This window comes from Labrus mixtus, chromosome 9 (assembly GCF_963584025.1).
Source record: "Labrus mixtus chromosome 9, fLabMix1.1, whole genome shotgun sequence".
In the NCBI taxonomy this organism is placed as follows: Eukaryota; Metazoa; Chordata; class Actinopteri; order Labriformes; family Labridae; genus Labrus; species Labrus mixtus.
Window position 1 is genome coordinate 12,525,174 of NC_083620.1, and position 20,935 is coordinate 12,546,108.

The 20,935-nt window shown below is 40.5% G+C and overlaps 1 protein-coding gene across 1 annotated transcript in view; it reads right to left on the bottom strand.

The window, feature by feature from the left end:
- The window catches only part of sphkap (SPHK1 interactor, AKAP domain containing), a 30,363-nt gene extending 9,666 nt beyond the window's left edge, over positions 1-20,697 (bottom strand). Inside the window, exons 1-6 of the mRNA XM_061046290.1 lie at positions 20,350-20,697; positions 17,869-17,971; positions 16,429-16,539; positions 2,599-2,658; positions 2,123-2,263; positions 801-1,065 (exon numbers count right to left, since the gene is read on the bottom strand). Coding sequence (XP_060902273.1) covers positions 801-1,065; positions 2,123-2,263; positions 2,599-2,658; positions 16,429-16,539; positions 17,869-17,971; positions 20,350-20,384 — 715 coding nt within the window. The 5' untranslated portion in view covers positions 20,385-20,697. The remainder of the gene's footprint in view (positions 1-800; positions 1,066-2,122; positions 2,264-2,598; positions 2,659-16,428; positions 16,540-17,868; positions 17,972-20,349) is intronic.
- Positions 20,698-20,935: the final 238 nt, after the last annotated feature.

Below are 20,935 nucleotides of genomic sequence, written 5' to 3' on the forward strand. Positions count from 1 at the left end.
AAAGAGACGGGGAACAAAGAGCAACACAGGGAAAGAAAAATGTCATCAAAAATTAAGAACTAGCTTAATCAGTTTCAAAAGCATCACAGCAATAGTAAAATATTACCCTCATTTACCCTTCAATGAATAATGGAGCTTGTTTATGTTTTGTGCAACCCATTGAATTTCCCATTGGACAAAATTCTAGTGAAATATTTCCATTATCATATTTCATTCATCTTCAGGGTAACAAATTGACTATTTAAATACGGCTCCCCTGTGTCAAACATTGCCATTCACTACAGGAATCGTTCTGGGCTTGTAACACAACTGCCTTGATAATGTTGCCAGAAACACAGGAAGAAAGAAAGACTTTAATTCTACTCAATATGCTTAATTCATTTTATATACCTAAATATCTTTATAAGCTCAGAAATGTTGCTTTACGTTGTATCTGACTTGGCGATGAAGTTTCTTTTTTTCTGTTTAAAACTGAAACGCTCCTGTCTTAGTAAAGCTATCACTTCCAATGTTATGCTAACTAGATTGACTCAGACATAGAGATGACCCAGTTATGCCTCAACACTACAACCACCGCTGTACCACCCACATAACAGCAGAAAGAAATACATTTGATCATCATATTGACCCAAGCAACAGTTGGCAGGGTTGCGTATTATTTTTGGAATGCGGCTTTAAATGTAGAAATTACAGTAATAAGGAACTGAAGAAACTATCCAAATAGATTAAGTTATGCTGACTATACACACACATAAAAACATGTAAAAACAAAACCCTTTGGTCAAGATAACGAGATTCACCATTTCTGAAGCTGTCATCCTCGCTGTCATCACCAAGGTGTTCTGAAGCTGTCTGGAAGTCTTCTTCTATGGATGAGATGGAGCGATTAGTATCATCATCGACCCGCTGCAGCGGTGCTTGGCTCTGCTGAAGCTGACGCTCCTTCCCCCACTGCAGACCAATCAGGAACTTGTTGATATCAAAAATAATGTTGCTGGGTTGGTTGGAGTATCTCAATCCTGAGCACTGAACCAGGCACACTCCTGTACTTCTCTGCTTGCCAACCTAAATAGAACATGTACAGATACCTATTATGCATATGCACACACAAAAAAACATTTAATGCACACATACAAAATACACAGCAATAATGCAGAAACACTGAGAGGATAACAACTCAACCATTATGTGTGAACACTTATAAACCTGTCTCACTGAGTGTTTTCAGCTCTCATACATATATTTCTTTATTCCTTACATATACACTATTAACTTATTGGACCAGTTCATGCAAGTTTAATTATCAGTGCAGGCTGTGTATTGATTCTAATAGTGGCTTTTTCAATGTTGCATTAAGAGTCAACAAATTTTGAGAGGATCAATGACTATAGCTGTGAAGGGCTATATAAATAAACTTGACTAAGTTCAGCTTTGTCAATTGTTCAACTTGCCCTACCACATCATTTGCCTTTGGGGAATCCTCACAGCCATGACGCCATGGATAAAACACTGTGTAGTGCAAGATATTTTAATTTTGTGTTTTATTTTAACAGTAAATGATTGACTTAATTTCAAAAATTATCATTGGAATAAATAAACATGGTAGAACGTCAGAGCAAATAACAACATTAGGGCAATGCATCCCTACTTTATAAGATGAGCTGACCCAAATCTCTATATGTAGGCTTAGATATGATTCAGGAACATTTCATTTAAATATAGAACACTTTGGTTTGATTGGATTCAGTACAATATGATCTGCTCTGATACGATCAAAATTAAAAAAATATGTTTTTACTTTTGGAACTGAGAACAAATGAAAGACAAATGCATCATTTAAGCACAATGACATGTTTTTTTCATGTTTTGCTCAGTAATTAGGAGTGCTATATTCTCAATTACTAAAGTGGGTTTGTCTGACGCGTGTTTATTTGCCTCAGGAGACGAGGAGAGGTTTGTAAATCCTACAGTGGATTTCTTTTCTAGCACAAAAAGTTCAAATCTAATCACACAAAATTGTGGTACAAAAGAACAGCTTGCACTCGCTGCCTCACACTCCGGGCCAGTTCATTCAAAGGCAGAAAAGCCTTGCAAGGTTTAGAGGACATCACTGCAAACTCACCTGAGAGGGGGAGTGTGGGTGTGTTTGGCAAGAGTCTGATGCATCTAGGCCACCAAGCAGTAGGATCTCATTTTCTTTCGGCGGGTGGACAGTCAGTAATTCAACAAGCTTTGGCAGCTCTGGAGACACTGATGCCAATTTCTGCAGGAGACATGCCAAGCATAGGGACACAATGCTCAATGATTTAAAAAAAAAAAGAGATTTTCTTTGGGTAACCTAAAAACTGAACATGTGTTCTCTGTTTGCCACACAAAACGCTTTTTAACTGTTAATTACTGCCACCGCTGACGACTAAATCTGCAAATAAACTAAACTAAAGCAAACCGCCATGTCTGGTAACCGATTTTGATGCAATGTTAAGTGAGTCAATGTTAATACATGAATACGGTGAAAAAAGAGTTCATAGAGGATGAAAAGTGGTCTGAAAGAAAGGGGGCTTGTAAAGTTGGAAAAGAACGGATGAGGATTGTGCTCACCTTAATGCTTTTCTCATCACGATAGTCCGTTTTCTGAGGGTCACGGTTTACGAAACAAATCTAAGAAAGACAAAAAAGAAAATGACAAAACATTAGGTTGGCAATATTTATTGGAATATATCATAGCATGATAGCTGAGCAGGAGAGGAGCAAAAAGAGATCCAGATGTAACAGTGCTGAAATAGTGCAGGTACTCCAACGTCTACCAGACTGCCATTTCTTTGTCACCAATCCTGAAAACTCGACCGAGGAATAGCTTCACTATTAGCGACTCACCGTTTAAAACTACAGCAGCTGTCTGTCGTGTCTGAATAACCACTGTATGACAATGTCTCATACTCAAGGCCTTTCTGAAAAATACTTTTTTTGTTCTCTCAGGAGTGCTGGCAGCAGGTGTAAATCAGTAATGATTTTCTTTCCGTCCCTGTCACTCTTTTTCTGCTTTTCACTTCCTCTATTTCCACTCCTTCTCTGTCACACTCTCTCTTCCTCCTCCTCTTCCCATGTCATCCACCTTCGCCTTCGGCTGCAGGTGTAATGGAGTGCGATGGAGTCTACATGTCAGTCCACCGGCTGCATTTTGAATCTACTGCACACAGCCTCAGATCGAAGTTGGCATGACCGAGTTAGTCCTGTGTGGCTAACCGGATAAAGCTTGACACATACAGCATTTGGAGGTGAAGCAGCCATACTCAGTCTGTGCATGCATGTGCAGGGTACTTTGTGTTGCTTTTTGTAGGAGCGATGTATTTCCATCTCACTCAGGAGTACATGAATTTAAAAAAAAACATGTTAAAATCCTTGCATGCTTGTCTTCTCTAATCAAACCATGTCGTAATGTGAGCCACTGAGGCAGTTTCAGTCTTTTCAATTCAAAACATGCACAGGTGGGAACCTGCTGGCTCCTTTTTACATCTACCTGCTCCATATCTGCTCTGCCTGCTGCTATCGCCCCCTCTTCTCTCCTCTCTAGACATGTCAAAAATATATATTGTTACATTTAATCACATCTTGACACAAACCAGTGTTTGACATCATTTCCCTTCAGCGGCCTCAGTGCTTCTAAAAATACATTTTCCATGGTTTTCATCTTTTTTTTTTCATTTTATGTGTTGTATTCCACAGGATTTATTCTCAGTAAGTAACATCAAGGTAAAGAAGCCAACATTAACCATGTATATTCTTCTGTTTTTCTGCTTTTACTATCATGTTTTTTTCCTGACTGTTTTCTTGGTGCAGATTTTTAAAAAGGTAAAAATAAATATGCCGACGCAGTCAATAGTATATTTACATTTCGAAATAAGGCTGTTATTCTGCTACACTTTGCATAGTTTCCTTCCATTTGAAAACAGTGAAATGAGCTAACATGTCCTTCAGCTGAAGTGGTCATGTGAGCAGGCAAAGTTCCCCCTTAACCTCCAATCTGGTATCTTCCAGTCAAACATGATATTTCAAAACTATTAAGTCTAATGTGATTCAAAAAGTGCCACATGGAAGTGCAGTCAGACATTTAAAAAGGTTTTCCATTGTCATCCTGAAGCCCCACTGCCTTTGTAGACTGCTTGTGTTAACCTATAGAAACACTAGACCGACTCTTTTGTCCCCTTTTTCTTTAAATAACAGTGATTATATGCAATGGGATGAATAGTCTGTTCATTGCCTGACTGTTGTTCACATTAGTAAAGTGAGTGTGTATGTGGTTGACATTTAGCAGCTTTTGTATCAACAAGTCCTCCTAACACAGAAAGCTGAGATTATCCTCCAGCATTTACCGAGCCAAGACAATGGCTGGATTTTGCCACTTGATGACCCTTGTTTGATAAAAAAAATATGGCCTTTAAATTCTGTTTTTAGACATTCAGTGGAGTATTATTGTATCCCTTGCTGACAACATGCATGGGATATTAACTTTGACTCTTTATCTGATAGCTTCTATAGCAACAGCATACAGAACAAATGCAGTTTTCAATGTCTGTCCATATCACGTCATGTTGGGCGGCTGTGGCTCATTGGTAGAGTCAGTCTTCTCTTAACCTGAAGGTTAAATGGTAAATGGACTTGAGCTTATATAGCGCTTTTTGAGTCTTCTGACTACTCAAAGCGCTTTTACATCACATGTCACACCTACCCATTCACACACTGATGTCGGTGGTTGCTATGTAGTGATACTATCAGAAGTAACTAATCCCATTTATTCGCGTTCATACACATTCATACGCAGCCGACGAAGCAGCAGGAACAATTCGGGGTTAAGTGTCTTGCCCAAGGACACATGGGACATGTTGCTGCAGGAGCCTGGGGATCGAAACCGTCGACCTTCCGGTTCAGAGACGACGACGACTCTAACAACTGAACCATAGCTGAGGTTAGAAGTTCAATCCCAGCTCCTGCAGTCAATATGTCAAACTTTCAATTGGCATAGCACTGAACCCAAAATTGCCCCCGATGGCATAGCCAGCTGTGTGTGAATGTATATGAACAGGATTAATTAATACTGCGACTTAACATAGCCTCCTCTGACATCAGTGTGTGAATTTGTGAGTGAATGAGTCAATGTGACATGTAGTGAAACAGTGTTTTGAGTGGTCATTAGACTAGAAAATAACTTTATACATACAGTTAATTAACCATTCTTAATAAGACACTTGAACTGATTGGAACTCATCCCAGAAAGGCAGCGACAACACCACGACTGCTTCACGACACATCGCCCACAGATAAAACACATTTGAAGGAAAAGCGATCCGGGCGATGAATAATTTTGACTTTGAGAAGGGTTAAAGCAATTTAACCCTGTCAGACGGCGGAAGCCAAGAGGCATTTGTTCTAAATATGGGATGCAAAGAAGCATCTAGTCATATCTCTGTGTCACTGTGTGGGTACGAGCCCAGGGACATGCTCTGATTCCATCAGTTTCTCACAGACAACACACACTTGCGTCATACTGCCTCTGAAGGACTGACCATGTATACAACAGCAGAGGAATATAGATGGGGGAGAGAAGAGAAGAAAATACAGACAAATATAGAGTGAAATTAATGTTTAATGTCAGGATATACTGATAAGAGAGAAACTTGATAAGTACTTCAGGTGACTTAAAGACAATCCTAACACTGTTAGAAAATCTGTAATGTGTCATTGAATGCTACTATTACTTTCTTTTTTTAAACTTTAGACAACTTCAACTGCCTGATTAGATCTGCGGTACAGATTTTTTTCAGCAGACACAATGGCAGAAAAATACTTGTTATTATTATTTGCATTTTGTGTTAATTGAGACAGATGCTGGGGAGAGACCAGATGTGGGAGAGAGATTTGATTACATGCAGCAACAAGCGCAGGTTGAAGTCGTATGTGCGACCCTTCAGTGACGACTCTGCCTCTGTGAACGGGACCTGTGATCTATCAGGGTGGTCACAATATAAGTCACTTTAGGCGAACTTCTTAGCAAACAATTGCCTGTTGTACACATCCACCTAATAAAGTGTATCGGCATTCATTAAGACTAATGCTAATTTCCATCTTATGAGTAAGATCTCATACGTTCCAGCTCCATCAACTCCTGAGGGAAATATGAGGCTCTTCAGCTGCTTAATACTCTTCTATATTCACAAGCTAATCGCTAACTTTTTTGGCTATCCAAAAAACCTTCCTCCTGCTGCATCTAGAAACATGGCCTCAAAGTTCCAACAGATAGAGTAAGATTGCATGTTGGAAACCAAAACAATGTGCTAAAGACACTGACGAAATGAGATAAAATGCAAGTACTCCACTGGACAGGACACAAAGCATCATCTCTGCTGGGAAAGTCAAATACTAATGACAACCACCCAACCAAACTGCCTTTTCTGTGACCTGTAGCAGCAGTACAAGGTCATACTTCCTGCTTTGCTACCTCATGCATATATTCGCCTACATACATAATTTTAAACATTTTGTAAAAACAGCATGTGCAATTCTCTGAAGAATGAAATATCTAGGTTGTGTCATGACTCTGGCTGCAGGAGAGATCTGGGTGTCTCACCACATCTTCTCACTTCACTAGGTGCTCAACCATCACTAATCTACAGCTGGGTACATCGGCCTAGCCAACCAGAGTAAACCCAGGGTGACTCTGACCACCTGTACTGATTGACTGAACAGTAATAACCTTACAGGAAGGACCTCTGGAATTGGCATCAACGAGAGCTATTGCAGCAGTGAAATAGAGCATGTTTTAGTTTTCACCTTCAGAAAAATGTTAATGATTGTTTCTCTGCGTCTGCAAGCATGAAGGGCACCTGGACTTGCTTTACCCTTTACCTCAGCATTTTAGTTCCATAATCCATAGGATACAGAGGTTATATACTGCAGTTTTGTGCTTATGTTCTCTCTGGATTTGATTAACCTTGGACAGAAGTATGTTCCAGACCTTAGAAAAAGAAGTTAGAAAACCAAACAATCCCACCCTCAAGGTTCTTTTACTTACTTCTAACTGCCCACTATCTAGATGTGCAGCTTATAACCTTATCACACTGGTGTCCTTGTTTCATCAGAAGCTGTTATGTAGTTTTTCAATACTGATACAATTGAAATCTCCAGAAAAAGAGATTAACTGGAGCTTGGTTTGTCAATGCTTTGTCAAACTTCTCTTCCCTTTCTTTGAGATGGACTGAATGCAATGTGTGTATGTGTAATTCAGCCAGATTCATTTTAAATGTTAAACAACATTCAATATTAATGCAATAATGGCATCTGGTCTTTTGATTGCCTCAAAACCTATATTTCAGTGGCTTAAGAAATGAATTCCACTCTGTGTTTTGTTGTTATGATTGTTGAACCAATCAGTCACAGTATGCTTGCTTATTGTCAGAGGCACAGTGTGTGTGTATATGTGTGTGTGTGTGTGTGTGTGTGTGAGACTCTAACAATGCCCACACAAGGGTTCAATTGTCCCAACTTATTTATCCAAAAAATCTCATTAAGCCTCGGCCATTCAAAACTGCCGAGCAGGCAGATTGCATTCTTTCTTTTCTACTACTACTACACAAACACATGCACACACATGCAAACTCACACATGCACTAATAGAGCTTAGGTAGATACCAAGCACAATGCAGTACAATGTTCTGTGCACAGACGTGGTCAGATCAGCAAACCTTTACAAACATTTGAGTCTCCCTTGTCCATCAAAGCTTCACTCCTTCTCAGAAGTCCTCCATCTCTGCTTACTACTCTGATCCTCCCACACACAGCTGCTGCTCTGCGTCCTTCTGTCTGCCTTATTTCTTTAACTATTGCCTTTTCTCTGTCATGACAAATAATAGGGTTATACCGCTTATTTAAGCATTCATATCCTGGGTTCATTTTGTGAAATTCCCCACATCCCTCCTCTTAACTCTATTGGTGCTTCGTGGAAAAGGTTATGCTGCTCCAAATTCATTCATTCATCCTACCCCTATTTGTAGAGTGTTTTGAATCTTCTCGGTGGCTGCAACATTGACAATATTAACTCTTTTTGAGTTCTATCTTATTTAAATGCAGTTGAAAGGGTAGACAACATTAATGCTTTGTGACTATGCCACTAGAATTTTTTTATAGAACTCCAAAGCTGCACTGTGCTGGAGTACAGACCAGACAGACATGCTGATGATTTCACACAGTGGTTGCTTTAGTCAGCATTGAAAATATACAATACATGCTGATAAACTGCAAACCATTAGCACGTCAAGAAGCGAATCAGGATGAAGAAAGTCCACATGCTGCACTTTTTTAAAACTCCGAGCTCTTTCCTATTCATCTGCCACTATTTTTCTACTAACAGCAAAATATTGTAGGATGGACCATCTTTGCATACAGATTTGAAAACAGCGTCTTCTTTATCAACAGTTGTTCCATTTATATTGCTGAAGAAACAGTGTGCAGTACACAGACACGCACGCACACGCACACACACACACACACACACACACACACACACACACACACACACACACACACACACACACACACACACACACACACACACACACACACACACACACACACACACACACACACACACACACACACACACACACACACACACACACACACACACACACACACACACACACACAATTAGGTCTTGCCGTAGAGTTGCTAAGCTTGGAGCCCCGGGCTAAAGAGAACATCAAGAAGCTGATGCAGTCCTTCTCAGAACATGATAATATGTGATGGGAAAGGTTTAAAAATGGGACACACAGCATCTCTTTATTCAAATGATGCATGCATTCACCAAAGGCTCATTATTTGATCAAGAAAATGTGCAGAGAAATGTTAAAAAGGTTTATGCAAGAGAACAAAAAAAAAAACTCCAAGAGGACCATGATGAAAACTGCAATCAGCAGTTTCTTTATCTTTGAAATGGATGAATTGTAATGTGTTGTTTTCACACTCGGAGACGTGCTAAGATGTGTTTTCATCACAAGGGTTTAAATGCCAAGTGTTATCATCTTAATATGTTCTTGTTTAATCTTCAGAGGAGTATGAAAGTAGACATTCTTGTTTAAAGGGAAACTTAACACTTGCTTTTATACACGTTCTAAAAAATCCTGATTGGATGTCACACTTTTTAGTGCAACAAATGTCCCTTTTTCCAGAGAAAACTATGTGCTCTTGAAACCTCCTAAACCTCTGAAAATCTATGAATAGGACTCCAGAGGTCATGTTCACCAATCACATTACATCATCTTCAACAACAATCAAACTTCAGCCAGTTGGACAGTAAATGGACAGTCAGTGTTCAATTCTGCAAATGACAGCAGCATTAGTAGAAATTAGTGCTGTAGTCAAGACCACACTAACTGAGACCAAGACATACCCAAGACCAGAGTGCTTCGAGACTCAGACAAGACCAAGTGTCACTCACTTTGGCCTGAACACTGGGAAGATTGTGGCCATAACCAAGATTTTTGTCTTTTAGAAAGGCTAGTCACAGTGATCATGTGGAAAAATAGCCTATCAGTGGTGGTCTTGACTGGTCTTGATTTAAAGTACGGAGTCCACCTAGTAAGACGCCGAAAGAAGACTGAGTAAAAATGCTCATGATTCTGAGATGAGACCAAGACCTCTAAAAATACCAATTCCGAATACCCCAAGAAACAGTCGGAAAAGATAATTCTACCACTTATAAGCTCGTAATTAGGTGTGTTAATCAATTGCCGTTTTTTTGTTTTTATGTTATCTTGAGTAAGATTTGCTTAAGAACACTGTCTGACAACTTGGACTACAGTGCACCAGCAAGAGCTCATCTGCACTTAGTAAGGTGTCACTCAGGAAAGTCTGACAAGGTCTTTTAGACCTTGACGTACAGGGGCCTCAGAAGCCCTAGTTTTAAATGCATGGCAGTTAGTTTATGGTATCATTTAATCCATTTTACACCTGTCTGGTAATTTGCACTATAGTAAATGGAAAAATGTAGCTTGTATAGCGCTCTAGTCTTCTACTCAAAGCACTTTTACACTGCAGGCCACACCTACTGTACCCATTCACACTTAAGCCCCGTTTCCACCAAGCAGTCCGGTTCAGTTTGGCTCGGTACGGTACCCATTTATTGGTGTTTCCACCGTCAAACGTTGAGAATGGTACCAAAATGAGGGATCAGTACCTTCCTACTTTTTTGGTACCCTTCTGTTGGGATGTCAAGGGTACCGATCCAACCTTAAAGTACTCTGTCCCGTTCTTATTCTTCGTTGAACTTAATTAATAGCGGGCTACACTGTGTTGGGCTGCTATGATGTCACACTATTTCTTAGCTGACGTGACTATTGTCAACCAGCTTACACTCCGCTTACCAAATAAGGGTAAGGTTGTGGAAACACAAGCAAGTTCAGGGTTTACCGTACCGAACTGTACTGAACCAAACCGGACTGCTTGGTGGAAATGGGGCTCTATTCACACATTGATGGCAGAGGTTGCTGTTTAATGTGTCCATCAGTATTAACTTATTCCATTCATACACAATTTATACTGTTGAATAGGCAGTGGGGGCAACAAGACTTACATGTCTTGCATCTGACATGTGTCTGCAGGAGCTGGCAATCAAACCCTGCCCTTACGTTTTAGAGATGACTACCTCTACCACTGAGCCACAGCCACCCCATGGTTAGGTATACTTGTGCAAATGCAATGTCTCTGGTTTAATATCCACTGTGCTGTAGCACCACCCATACACTTTGCCTTTGTTCATAATCTGTTTAATATTCAGATGTGGATCACTTGTTTTGAGCACGACTCACCCGTCCAACGAAGGACCGGCGTTCCTTAGCATTTCAAATGGACAGTCTTAAGTAAATGGAAGGTCTTGTGTCAAAAAGGGGAAGAGGAGAATTTGAGCTTATGGATTAAACAAAGTTTCAACTTCTTGCTCTGATCCTTTTGTAAGTCAGGGCTCCTGCTACAGCTGACCATGTATTTATTCTATTCTCCCTTCGCTCCAGGCCTTAAAGGGGACAGCTGAGGACACTACACACGACCTCAGTGTGAAGTGTTTGAATTGGGTGATGAATGGATCAATCTCCTCTGGGGTGTAAATGTTCAAAGCAGGAAGACATAGCAAGAATAATGAACATGGGGATTCTACATTTGAAAAATTCAGCAACTGCTAGGATGGAGTTTATTTCTAGACTCTGGCCTTTTGCTCTTCACCTTTTCAGGTACATTTTTTTTTGTTTCATGCAAGAGTGTAATATGCTCTGATAAACACATTGATAAGTGGAACAGGAAATTCAACATGTAAATAAGATGCGCAACAACATTGCCTTTTCAAAATACACACCCTGTCAAAATATCTTGAGGGCTGTCAAGAAATGCGGTGTGACTATCACGGCAGCATGACACTTCTGTGTAACTTCATGCATTAAAACATGGGTGAGTGATCAAAGGTGCCAACACGATGCAGCCAGAGGTGTTTGACAGAGCCAGATATAGCAGATGTTATGTTTTTATCTTTTATTTAGCTCTTACAGTTCATTTTAGCCTTCTGTGTTCATGGACTAATCCTGTTCCCAAACTCAGATTTTTTAAACTCATAAATTTAATCATCTTAGAAAACCAAACATAATAGACCTATTTTTGTAAATGTCATTAATAGATTCGTAATACATAGATCTCAGTACAGTTTGTTTCCAGTGTAATCAGAGTTTGCCCCCCTAAACTTCATGAAATACTTCACTATTTTAGCTTTTGTGAATCAAATCCAACAAGAACAAAACAAATCAAATGTGTCTTCATGGTGTGTGACTTTGCTCTATTAAAGGGTCCAGTGATCGTGTGAATATTTTGGTGGACATTGTTTGCCTTCTGTTTAGACCGGCATGCATTGTCAACACATCTTTCCCCCTGTTCTGTTTTCAACACTCTTGCCTCCTTTCTATCTCCCAGTTCAGAATTTATTTCCCACCAAGTGTCATTAATCATAAGCTTCTGCTCGCTTGATTGATTGGCCACGGGAAAGCGTGGAAGACCCAAACAGAGAATCGAGAGTCAGATGAGTAATCTGTCACTTCAGAGGCAGAGAGTGACGCTGTAAGCGGACTGGCTGCATCTGTTTGCACTCACATAAAAGTGCTTCCTGAGTCTTAGAAAACAGACAAGAGTGAAGAAAATAAACAGCCATTGTCTCATTTAAACTAAACAGTGAGGATGAAATGTTTTTTTTTTCCATTCACAAGAGAACAATGAGGATAGAACTGTTTGCATAATCACAGATTCAGGTAGGAGCTCGAGGAGAAACGGATTGTTCTGCACAAACAAGGAAGGAACAGGTGATGTCTTTGTTTTCTACTTGGCAGTCTTTTAATCAGATTTTCAAGTAAAAAATATGAATGTGTTGTGTTGCAATGAGTAAATCTTCCTGGAATTCTATCAGATGATCAACAGGGCATGTTGGTCCAATGTGCAGGCTGTTTAACCTTCAACAATCCGTGATATGCTGCATTAAATGTATAATTATTCTGAAAAAAAGAATCCCTCTGATATAACTCTCATAAATGTGTTTGATTCCTGTGTGCATCTTGTCCTACATAACACAGCTGCTGTCTGGGGGTTTTGAGGGACATTCAATTCAGCACACGTCTCCTCGCACTTACAAGGTGTGACATGAGTGTGTGAGAACGATGCTCTTTGCTAAATTACTGTTATCCCTGTTACCTTGGCAATGATTACCAAACACTTGAGGCATTTTTCAGGAAGAAAAAAATGGAGGAAAAAAAAAAAGTCAAAACACCTACTGTGGTAATATTTACTTTGTATAAGACGACAGTAAGAGACGCCCCCCTAGTTTTTGCGGTGTGTCCAGCTCCATCGCTACATGTTGAATCAACGTGAGCCGTCGCGGTTTGGGGTAGGAATCTCTCTGATTGGCTGTTCAGCTAAGCGAAACAGGAGAACCAGTGCATGAGAAGAAATACGGAAGCGCCTCTTCCATTCTTGTTCCACTAATAAAAGACCAAGGGCTGACAACGCCAGTGCCATTTTCAACTTTTTATCAGACATTATTCTAGATTAGAAGTAACAATTTTACGAGTGTTGAGCGACAGCCATGAGAAAATTGTCTTCTAGTATCACAACAACGGTTTAATTATCCGCGTTCTTCCTTGTTCTTTTCCGGTTTCCCCTTTTTGGAATGACGATTACAGACTACCGCCGCCTGCTGGCATGGAGATATTGCCTCTCACGCATGCGCAGAACGCTTGAAAATAGTGGTTCAATGAACTGTAATCACCATGTTAAAATTCCTAAGTATTGATGTTGGCCTCTTAAATGCTTTATATGCGATTTTTCACACTTAAATGTAATAGAAATCAAGTATATCCTCTGAAAATAACTCTGTGAGTCATGACTGTCTACAATGAGTGTAACACCCGAGTCCCACCGCCTGTGATGTTTTCAGAGTTTTTTTTCTGTATGTTGACATTCATACTGGTGCTCAAGGGCAACATCTGCTGGATCAAAAAAATCGCATATAAAGCCTTTAAACAAAACATTGTGCTAAGAAGTGAGAAAGAATTAGTATCACTTTGACTCTACGGCCATTTAAACAGCAGGAAAAGGTCTTACCACGCACCTATTTTCAGCTATTTTGTGAGGGTTTGGTAAAGGCTATCTCCACAGTACGAACTGCAAAGGAACAAAAGGCATTGATGCTTCAAATGCTGTTTCAAGGGCATTAAAACCCACTCAACCTGGTTTTCAAGAAGTGACCGAGACACAATAACCAAGGGAAAAATACAATACACATTCGATTTCAGGTCAAAACATGGCAGAAAATATAAAACCCCCGTTAAAGGTTTCCTTGCTACATTAAGAGGACATTTGGTTGAGGAACAAAGAGTATGACCTAGGAAACATACTACAATAGAAACAAGCTCCCCCATATCATGCTTTACGTCTTCTCTCCATACATCTGACATGTCCTTCAACTTTTATAGATAAATCATTGTCCTTTGCTGAGACTAAGCCACGTTGATGCTAGAGCTTGTGTCTCACCTCGTACAAACTGCCCCCCCTTCCAAAACTATTTTTTGTCAAGGGCACCATCACTGCACCATGGGCTAGACCTGATTTATACATGGATTATCATCAATTCAATTCAGAAAACTGCATTTGTCCCCGGGGGACAATACAAAGGCATGAGTTAACTTTTCAATCACTTTGAGCTATGTATTTAAATGTGATGATCAGTTGATCCTCATCACTTCAATGCTATTGTGAATATTTAGCTGTTCAATGTTAGACATGTTCACAATCCAAGTTTAGCACAGTAGAATGCTAACTTCAAATCATCACCAAACTCAACCAGCTGAGACTTGTGAGCAGATGATACATTTTGTTTTTATTTGGCAAATTCAATTAAAATTCGACTTATTGATGGTTGCTTAAATTGATCCCAAGGGGACCGTAACCTTATGCTTCAGATTCCAGTGATTTGAGTGATTGCTATCTTTAAAGCCGCACTGCTAACATGTCACTTGTGTTTCCTCAAAGAGATTATCCATATCTGTAAGACTGGCCTCACTGCCATTCAAATCACTGTGATGCATGTGATGCTGTGAAGCTAATTTATAATGCAATCTGTTTTTGTCATATGGAGTTTACAATCCTAGCTACTGGTACAGTGGTTGGGCTCTGAGCCTACGGTAGCGTTGATGTCATCTTCCAACAAACAGGTCATTTCTAGGTCATGGCTCAAGGATTGTGCAGTTCAGTGTCCAAATGTATAAAGAGGGAAGTAAGAGATACAGCTGTAGATATTCATGCAGTGTTGAAGCTATTTACAGAACTCAATGCCGGTGGTAAAATGGACTTAATGCACTCTAAGAATCAAGTACGGTACCTGTTTTCCCTCCCAACAAAAGCCTGCCTTTGAGCCGCTGACAGATGTAAATCCTGAATGCAATTCATGCTCAACTTGCAATTTCAACTGAATGAGTGATCAAAGGTGACACGTCAGAATTGGGTGACAGAGGGGATTAAGAATGTGCGTCCTCTGCAGCTAAAAGCTTTTTTTTCTGTTTGCTTCCTCTGAAGATGTGTTTTTTTTTTTTTACAATCTCACACTCTTGCTTGCTTAAACCCCCAACAATGTCCCTAGTAATCCAAACACATTCTGTTTCCAGTATTTGAATGGTGTTACCCTTCTTTTTAGTTCCAACACCATGCCTGACTGTGTTTTTTATAAGCCAATTAGCATGCTGTCATTGATTTCCACGACTTAAAACGTTCAATAGGCCACGCAAATTACATAATCAATAACAACATCAAAGAAAAATAAACATTAAAAGATGCTGAAAATGAGTGGAGTTATCGTAAATTGTGAGAATCCGTGATCATCAAGTCTGTAACTCAAACTACACTGTAACTATATTACAATATGCAGAAATAAGACAATAGGCAAAAGCTCTGTGGTGGTCTCATCAGAATATCTGAAACAGTCTGTCTCTTTAAGCAACCCAAATAACATTCATCATTTTTGCCATGGCGTTTCAAGATTTCTTTTTCTGCTAAGTGTACTGAACAGAATCCAAGGACAGCCTGAACATGTCCTGTTGCAAATTATAAACTTTAGTCTAGCAAGAGGGTTGTCCTGTTAATCCAAAGAAAGAGTCAACTACTGAGGGTTTGTGATACAGCAGAAATGAAAACGCATAAATATATATTTTTCCTCAAATGCAATTTGAGCTTTTAACAATCTTGCTGTGATTGTCACTGTTGAAATATCTACTCCAAGAAAATCTGCCGCAATGCCCTAGGATGAAAAGTCAATTTGAGATAAATAAATACATTTGAACTATTTTTCAAGTACCCCCCAAATACACGCCAAATCCTTCCTTTCATTCATTCATTCCTGACTCTCAGCCAGTATACCAACTCATTAAAATAATGTCTCGAGAGGATACAATGAATGATAAAAGAGTGACATTTTAACTTCACTGTAAGTCTTTTAGGGAAAGGGTAAAAAAGAACAATATCTTACTGAATCATGAGTAATGCATTCATTGCATTTACCTGAATCACCATATTTTATCTTACAGTAACACAAAAGATTTGACATATCAAACCTTGACAACAAGAACTGCTTACTACAAAGCAGTAGGTGAACACCAGAAAATTGCCATGAAAACACCTTTTCCACCATCTCCATGCCCACAAGCAACACAGAGGAGGCAGACTAAAAAGAGAGAGAAAGGGTTCAGCTGTTAGCTCGCTGTCATTTAAGGCCACAAACTTGCTTCCTTCAGCTTCAAAAACGTTAGCCTGAAGACTTGGTCCAGGTTATTTGTGTTTCATCATCCACAGCGTGCTACTCACCATGGTGCAGCTGCCCTCTGCGTCGTCGTCCAGCAGGCCCAGTCTGCACAGAGCTTTCTCGTTCCTCAGCCAATACTCGGGCGAGTCCAGCACGCTGTTGCTGCACAGCACCTGCAGAACACAGATAAACCCTTCTTCAGGTACAGCAGCACCAAAAATCACAAAACACAGAGACACCCGCAGACTCTGACTTAGTCACCCCTTCACTTTCATCCCCCTGCCTCTGTGTTGACCTTTCCCAAGGACCTTTATTTCAGGTTAAGTGTCCGTGACACCGGATCAATAATATGACAGCTAAGGAGACTGTACACGGTATATCAGTTATTGTCTACCCCCTGAAGGGACACTTTAATGACCTACAGTTATAGAGCTGTCTTTGTACCACTGACTGATGTCACTCGTTTGTCATGACCTTTTGACTTTGCTGTTTTAATAAGCACTAAATTAGAAGGCCAATTAATTAACAAGTGAGAAATCACAGATTCCCTTCCAGATTCCAGCACCAATCACAGTCCTAAAGTTTGAACAAAAGGTATTAATATCTTATCTCAAAAACTGTACTTTAATTTATTAATTAATTAAAGAAGCAGACAAAAGCATGGTGTGATGATGATTAAATGTTCATGCTTTTATCAGAATTGTACTTCAATCCTCTGACATAAGACAGATACTGGGTGTCAGTTCTCACTGTGTATTTTTAGTGACACATTATGCCCCCTCATGCCTGCACCCTGAGGAAAAGGCCATCTGTGCAAGGCCTTCAGCCAGGTAAAGGTGACGTAGACTCAGCTGATTCAAGCATAGGCTGCAGGCACAGGTCAGTAGAGCACAGACACTATATATAACAAAGACTTCACCTAACAGGACAGTGTCGGGGAAATCCGTTAAATATATAAGCAATAAGCTAGTTAGAAGCAAACCCTGTGTGTGGTGATACACACACACACACAGAAAGGGAAACACAAACACATATTTTTTTTTTTAAGAAATTCAATCTAGGCTCCACCTCAGCCAACAGAGCTGTATGAATTCCCCTCCTGTCTCTTCGATGCTGAGAGATGATAAATCTACTGGGCTGACCTGAGGGCCTGGCTGTTCCTCTTATTAAACCACCCCTGGGTGTCACAGGCACCCCGGTGGAGGAAATGAAAATCACTGCACTGCGCTGCTGGAATCACACAAACAGATAACAGGTGGAGACAGATATGATGGACAGGTGCACATAAAGACAGAAAAAGACGAAAAGAAGAGGCAGATGACAAGAGGTCGCACAATACACACACACACACACACACACACACACACACACACACACACACACACACACACACACACACACACACACACACACACACACACACACACACACACACACACACACACACACACACACACACACACACAGATGGTTTCTCCTCTTTGTTTGTTTTGTGTTTTTACCTTCTTGCAGGCGCTGATGGACGAGGCCAGGGTGCTCTCTGTGCTGCCTCCCTCCAAGTCAACAGACTCCGAGCCTTCAAACATGGCAGACGACTGGAAGTTACTACAAGGAAAGAGGGCACAGAGTTGACTTTGTCAGAGCAAGTTTTCGTCAATGGTTCAACACCTCCCTGATCTATAAAAAAAACTCATGGGTCAGTTTGGATGTTTCATCTCTGCGCTGACTGGAGAAGCCATATCGCCTGTCACATTTGTTCAAACTATACAGCTGTGGCACTATTCCAATAAAATGTACTGGACAGCCATTGTCAGATAGCGTAGTCATTTGGATAAGCTGAGTTGAATAGTTCATTCCTAGATTATTACCATGAAAGCATGGCAAGGTCAGAGCGGCTTCTTATGCCGCAGCTGGAATTAAGAAAATGCATGTACCAGTTCATGGGCAGCCAAAGGGACCTCAGCATTAATTGGATGCAAAGAGTTCTTTTTGTTGGTCATTTAATGTCAAGAACTTTTAATCACGTTATTATTCACAAGGAACCAATGTAGCAAAGTTTCTTTAGGGATTTCTGTGAAGTTTAAACTCTTGAACTGCTATTTTGACCCATTATGAGATGAAGTTCTTAGGAAATGCCCCTCGGCCTGTCTCTCTGTACAAGAAATTATCACACGTGCCTTCTATATGCATTTTAGCATCAAATGTCAAAGGTTCATGGCTAATTTTTCAAATCATGAAATTTGACTTCGGCAGCAGGACATACAGGGATAAACAACATGTGACCCTCAAATTGCACACTAGCCAAAAGGTAACAATCTGAAGTGATGGGAATGTGGGTCAGACTACAGCGAGCCTAAACAGAACACTACAAACTCAAAAATCCAAGGAAGGCGTCATTATCCTGTATGCATGCTTTCACTGAGATAAGCCAAATCGAAGCTTATCTGGAATGGCATTAATGAGGATCAATTTACAAAATAAAGACGCTTGGGATGCATATTTAAATAGGAGCAGCTGTTTTTATTTTCCAGTAATCCACATATTTCAAAGCAAATTAAAAACATTTCATCTGACAGCCCTGAGGGATCACATGAGATCTATTTGCAGTTAATGAACGTGCACGATGTTAATAATGGGTGTCACAGGAAGAATCAGTTTGTAGTGTGAATAGTTAGATGTACAAAAAAAAAATGAGCAGTGGCGATAAGTGGATATGATGTGCTTTAAATAGGCTGCTGCTGTCTGCAGGCACACATCAAAACATCCATTCAACACACACACACACACACACACACACACACACACACACACACACACACACACACACACACACACACACACACACACACACACACACACACACACGATTCTGCAGTGAATATATTGGATCCATGCAGAAAATTGGAATTGAACGACACTGTAAAAAATGAGGTGAAAAAAACCCTGTAAAACAGAAGCTCCATGGACCGTGTGCGTTCATGGTCTTCATGCAAATGTTGAGTAATTTTCTCAGACATCTGAAAATGACCAATGGGATAGATTTGTCACGCACGACCTCCTTTTTTTTTTTTTTTTATCTTTGCGTTTTTGTCCATCACGACACACCGATGATTGACTGATTGGTGCGCTCTCGTGCTCCGGGGCGCCAGGTATCCAGCAGGCATCCCCCAGATGTGAGGGCACAATTAACCCCTGAAATGTCTGGCTTTCAAGGACGGCCCCCGGTCTGCAGTTGTAATTCACTGTGGCAGATTGTGTGGTTGAGGCTTTCGCCAGACTTGAAGGCAAGTGGAATAGTGAACAATCAGGCAACTTCAGGCGGTAGCCTTCGGAATTCATTGCTTTAGTAATCGTACAGCTGCGCAAAATAATCAATTAAGCAAGTTTAAGTCCTGAAGACTGCAGAAACCTTTGATGAAAGCTCTAGTTTTGTCAATTATCCCGGAGGAAAAAAAGAAGATTTTTAAGAAATATACTAAAGTGGGAAAATAAATCATTTCATTTTTCAAAGAGACTGCTTATAGCACTTTTTAATGCCGCACATGTCTATCAGCCAAGCTGAGACATCTTGTTTACTGCACGAGCGCTGACAGTCGACTGTGAAAGCGGCTTTACTGCACCACTCTGCGTGGATTTTAGTGCGTTTTTTTTACAATGCTAAAACACACACTGACACACTTTATCCTGTGAAAATAATCACTACGCTTCGATTCAAAACAATATTAAATGCATGCACACTAGACTCCAATGATCTCACTGCTTGTGTCGAAATAAACTGTTTTCACACCAATAACAGCAACTCCTTGTGTAAAATGTTGCTCCTTGCAACAAATGTGCAACAATACCATGACAAAGTACTCTGAAAATCACGTATATGATTTATGTACGGAATGAGACATCTGTTTTTGTTTGGTAATATGCGCCTATGCTCATCGATGTTGTGTCTCTTTTATATCCCATGATAATACGCGTAAACCTCTTACCTTGGTGTTTTCAGAAGGCACTTTTCGCCTGCCATTCCGTCAAAAATAGACAAACTATCCTAAAACGTTGCGATTATTCCTGTGTGGGGGCAGGGGGAGCAGGGAGAGGTACAGCGCAGCGCCTCGACGCGTAATTGTCCCCGGGCCACTCTCCGGTCCAGATGCGCATCCCAAACTGAGCACTGAAGAAATCCAGGACTGTTTCACCGTGACTGAGAGAGGAGAGTGACGATCCGAAACCTGCAAAAACCCCAGGCAGCAGCAGTTGCAGCAGCAAGCGAAGTCCTCTTCGTGCCCTGCGCGTCCGTTCGCCAAGTGCCGAGTGCAGGCTCAGGAGCCCCGCGTGGATCAAACGTAATGAGCTGCACGACGTAGGCAAGGACACAGATATACCCATTGCGCGCGCACCTCGACGCACATGCATGTGTACAAACAAGAAAAACGAACACAAACGTTGTTGTTTTACTTTCAATCTAGCATATGAGCAGCAGTAAACGACTTACAAAGGTTGGTTAAGATAAACTGAACAAGTGTTCATGTATTGATTTAGACATATTGGCGTGGAAGTCAAATGAAACAATTCTAC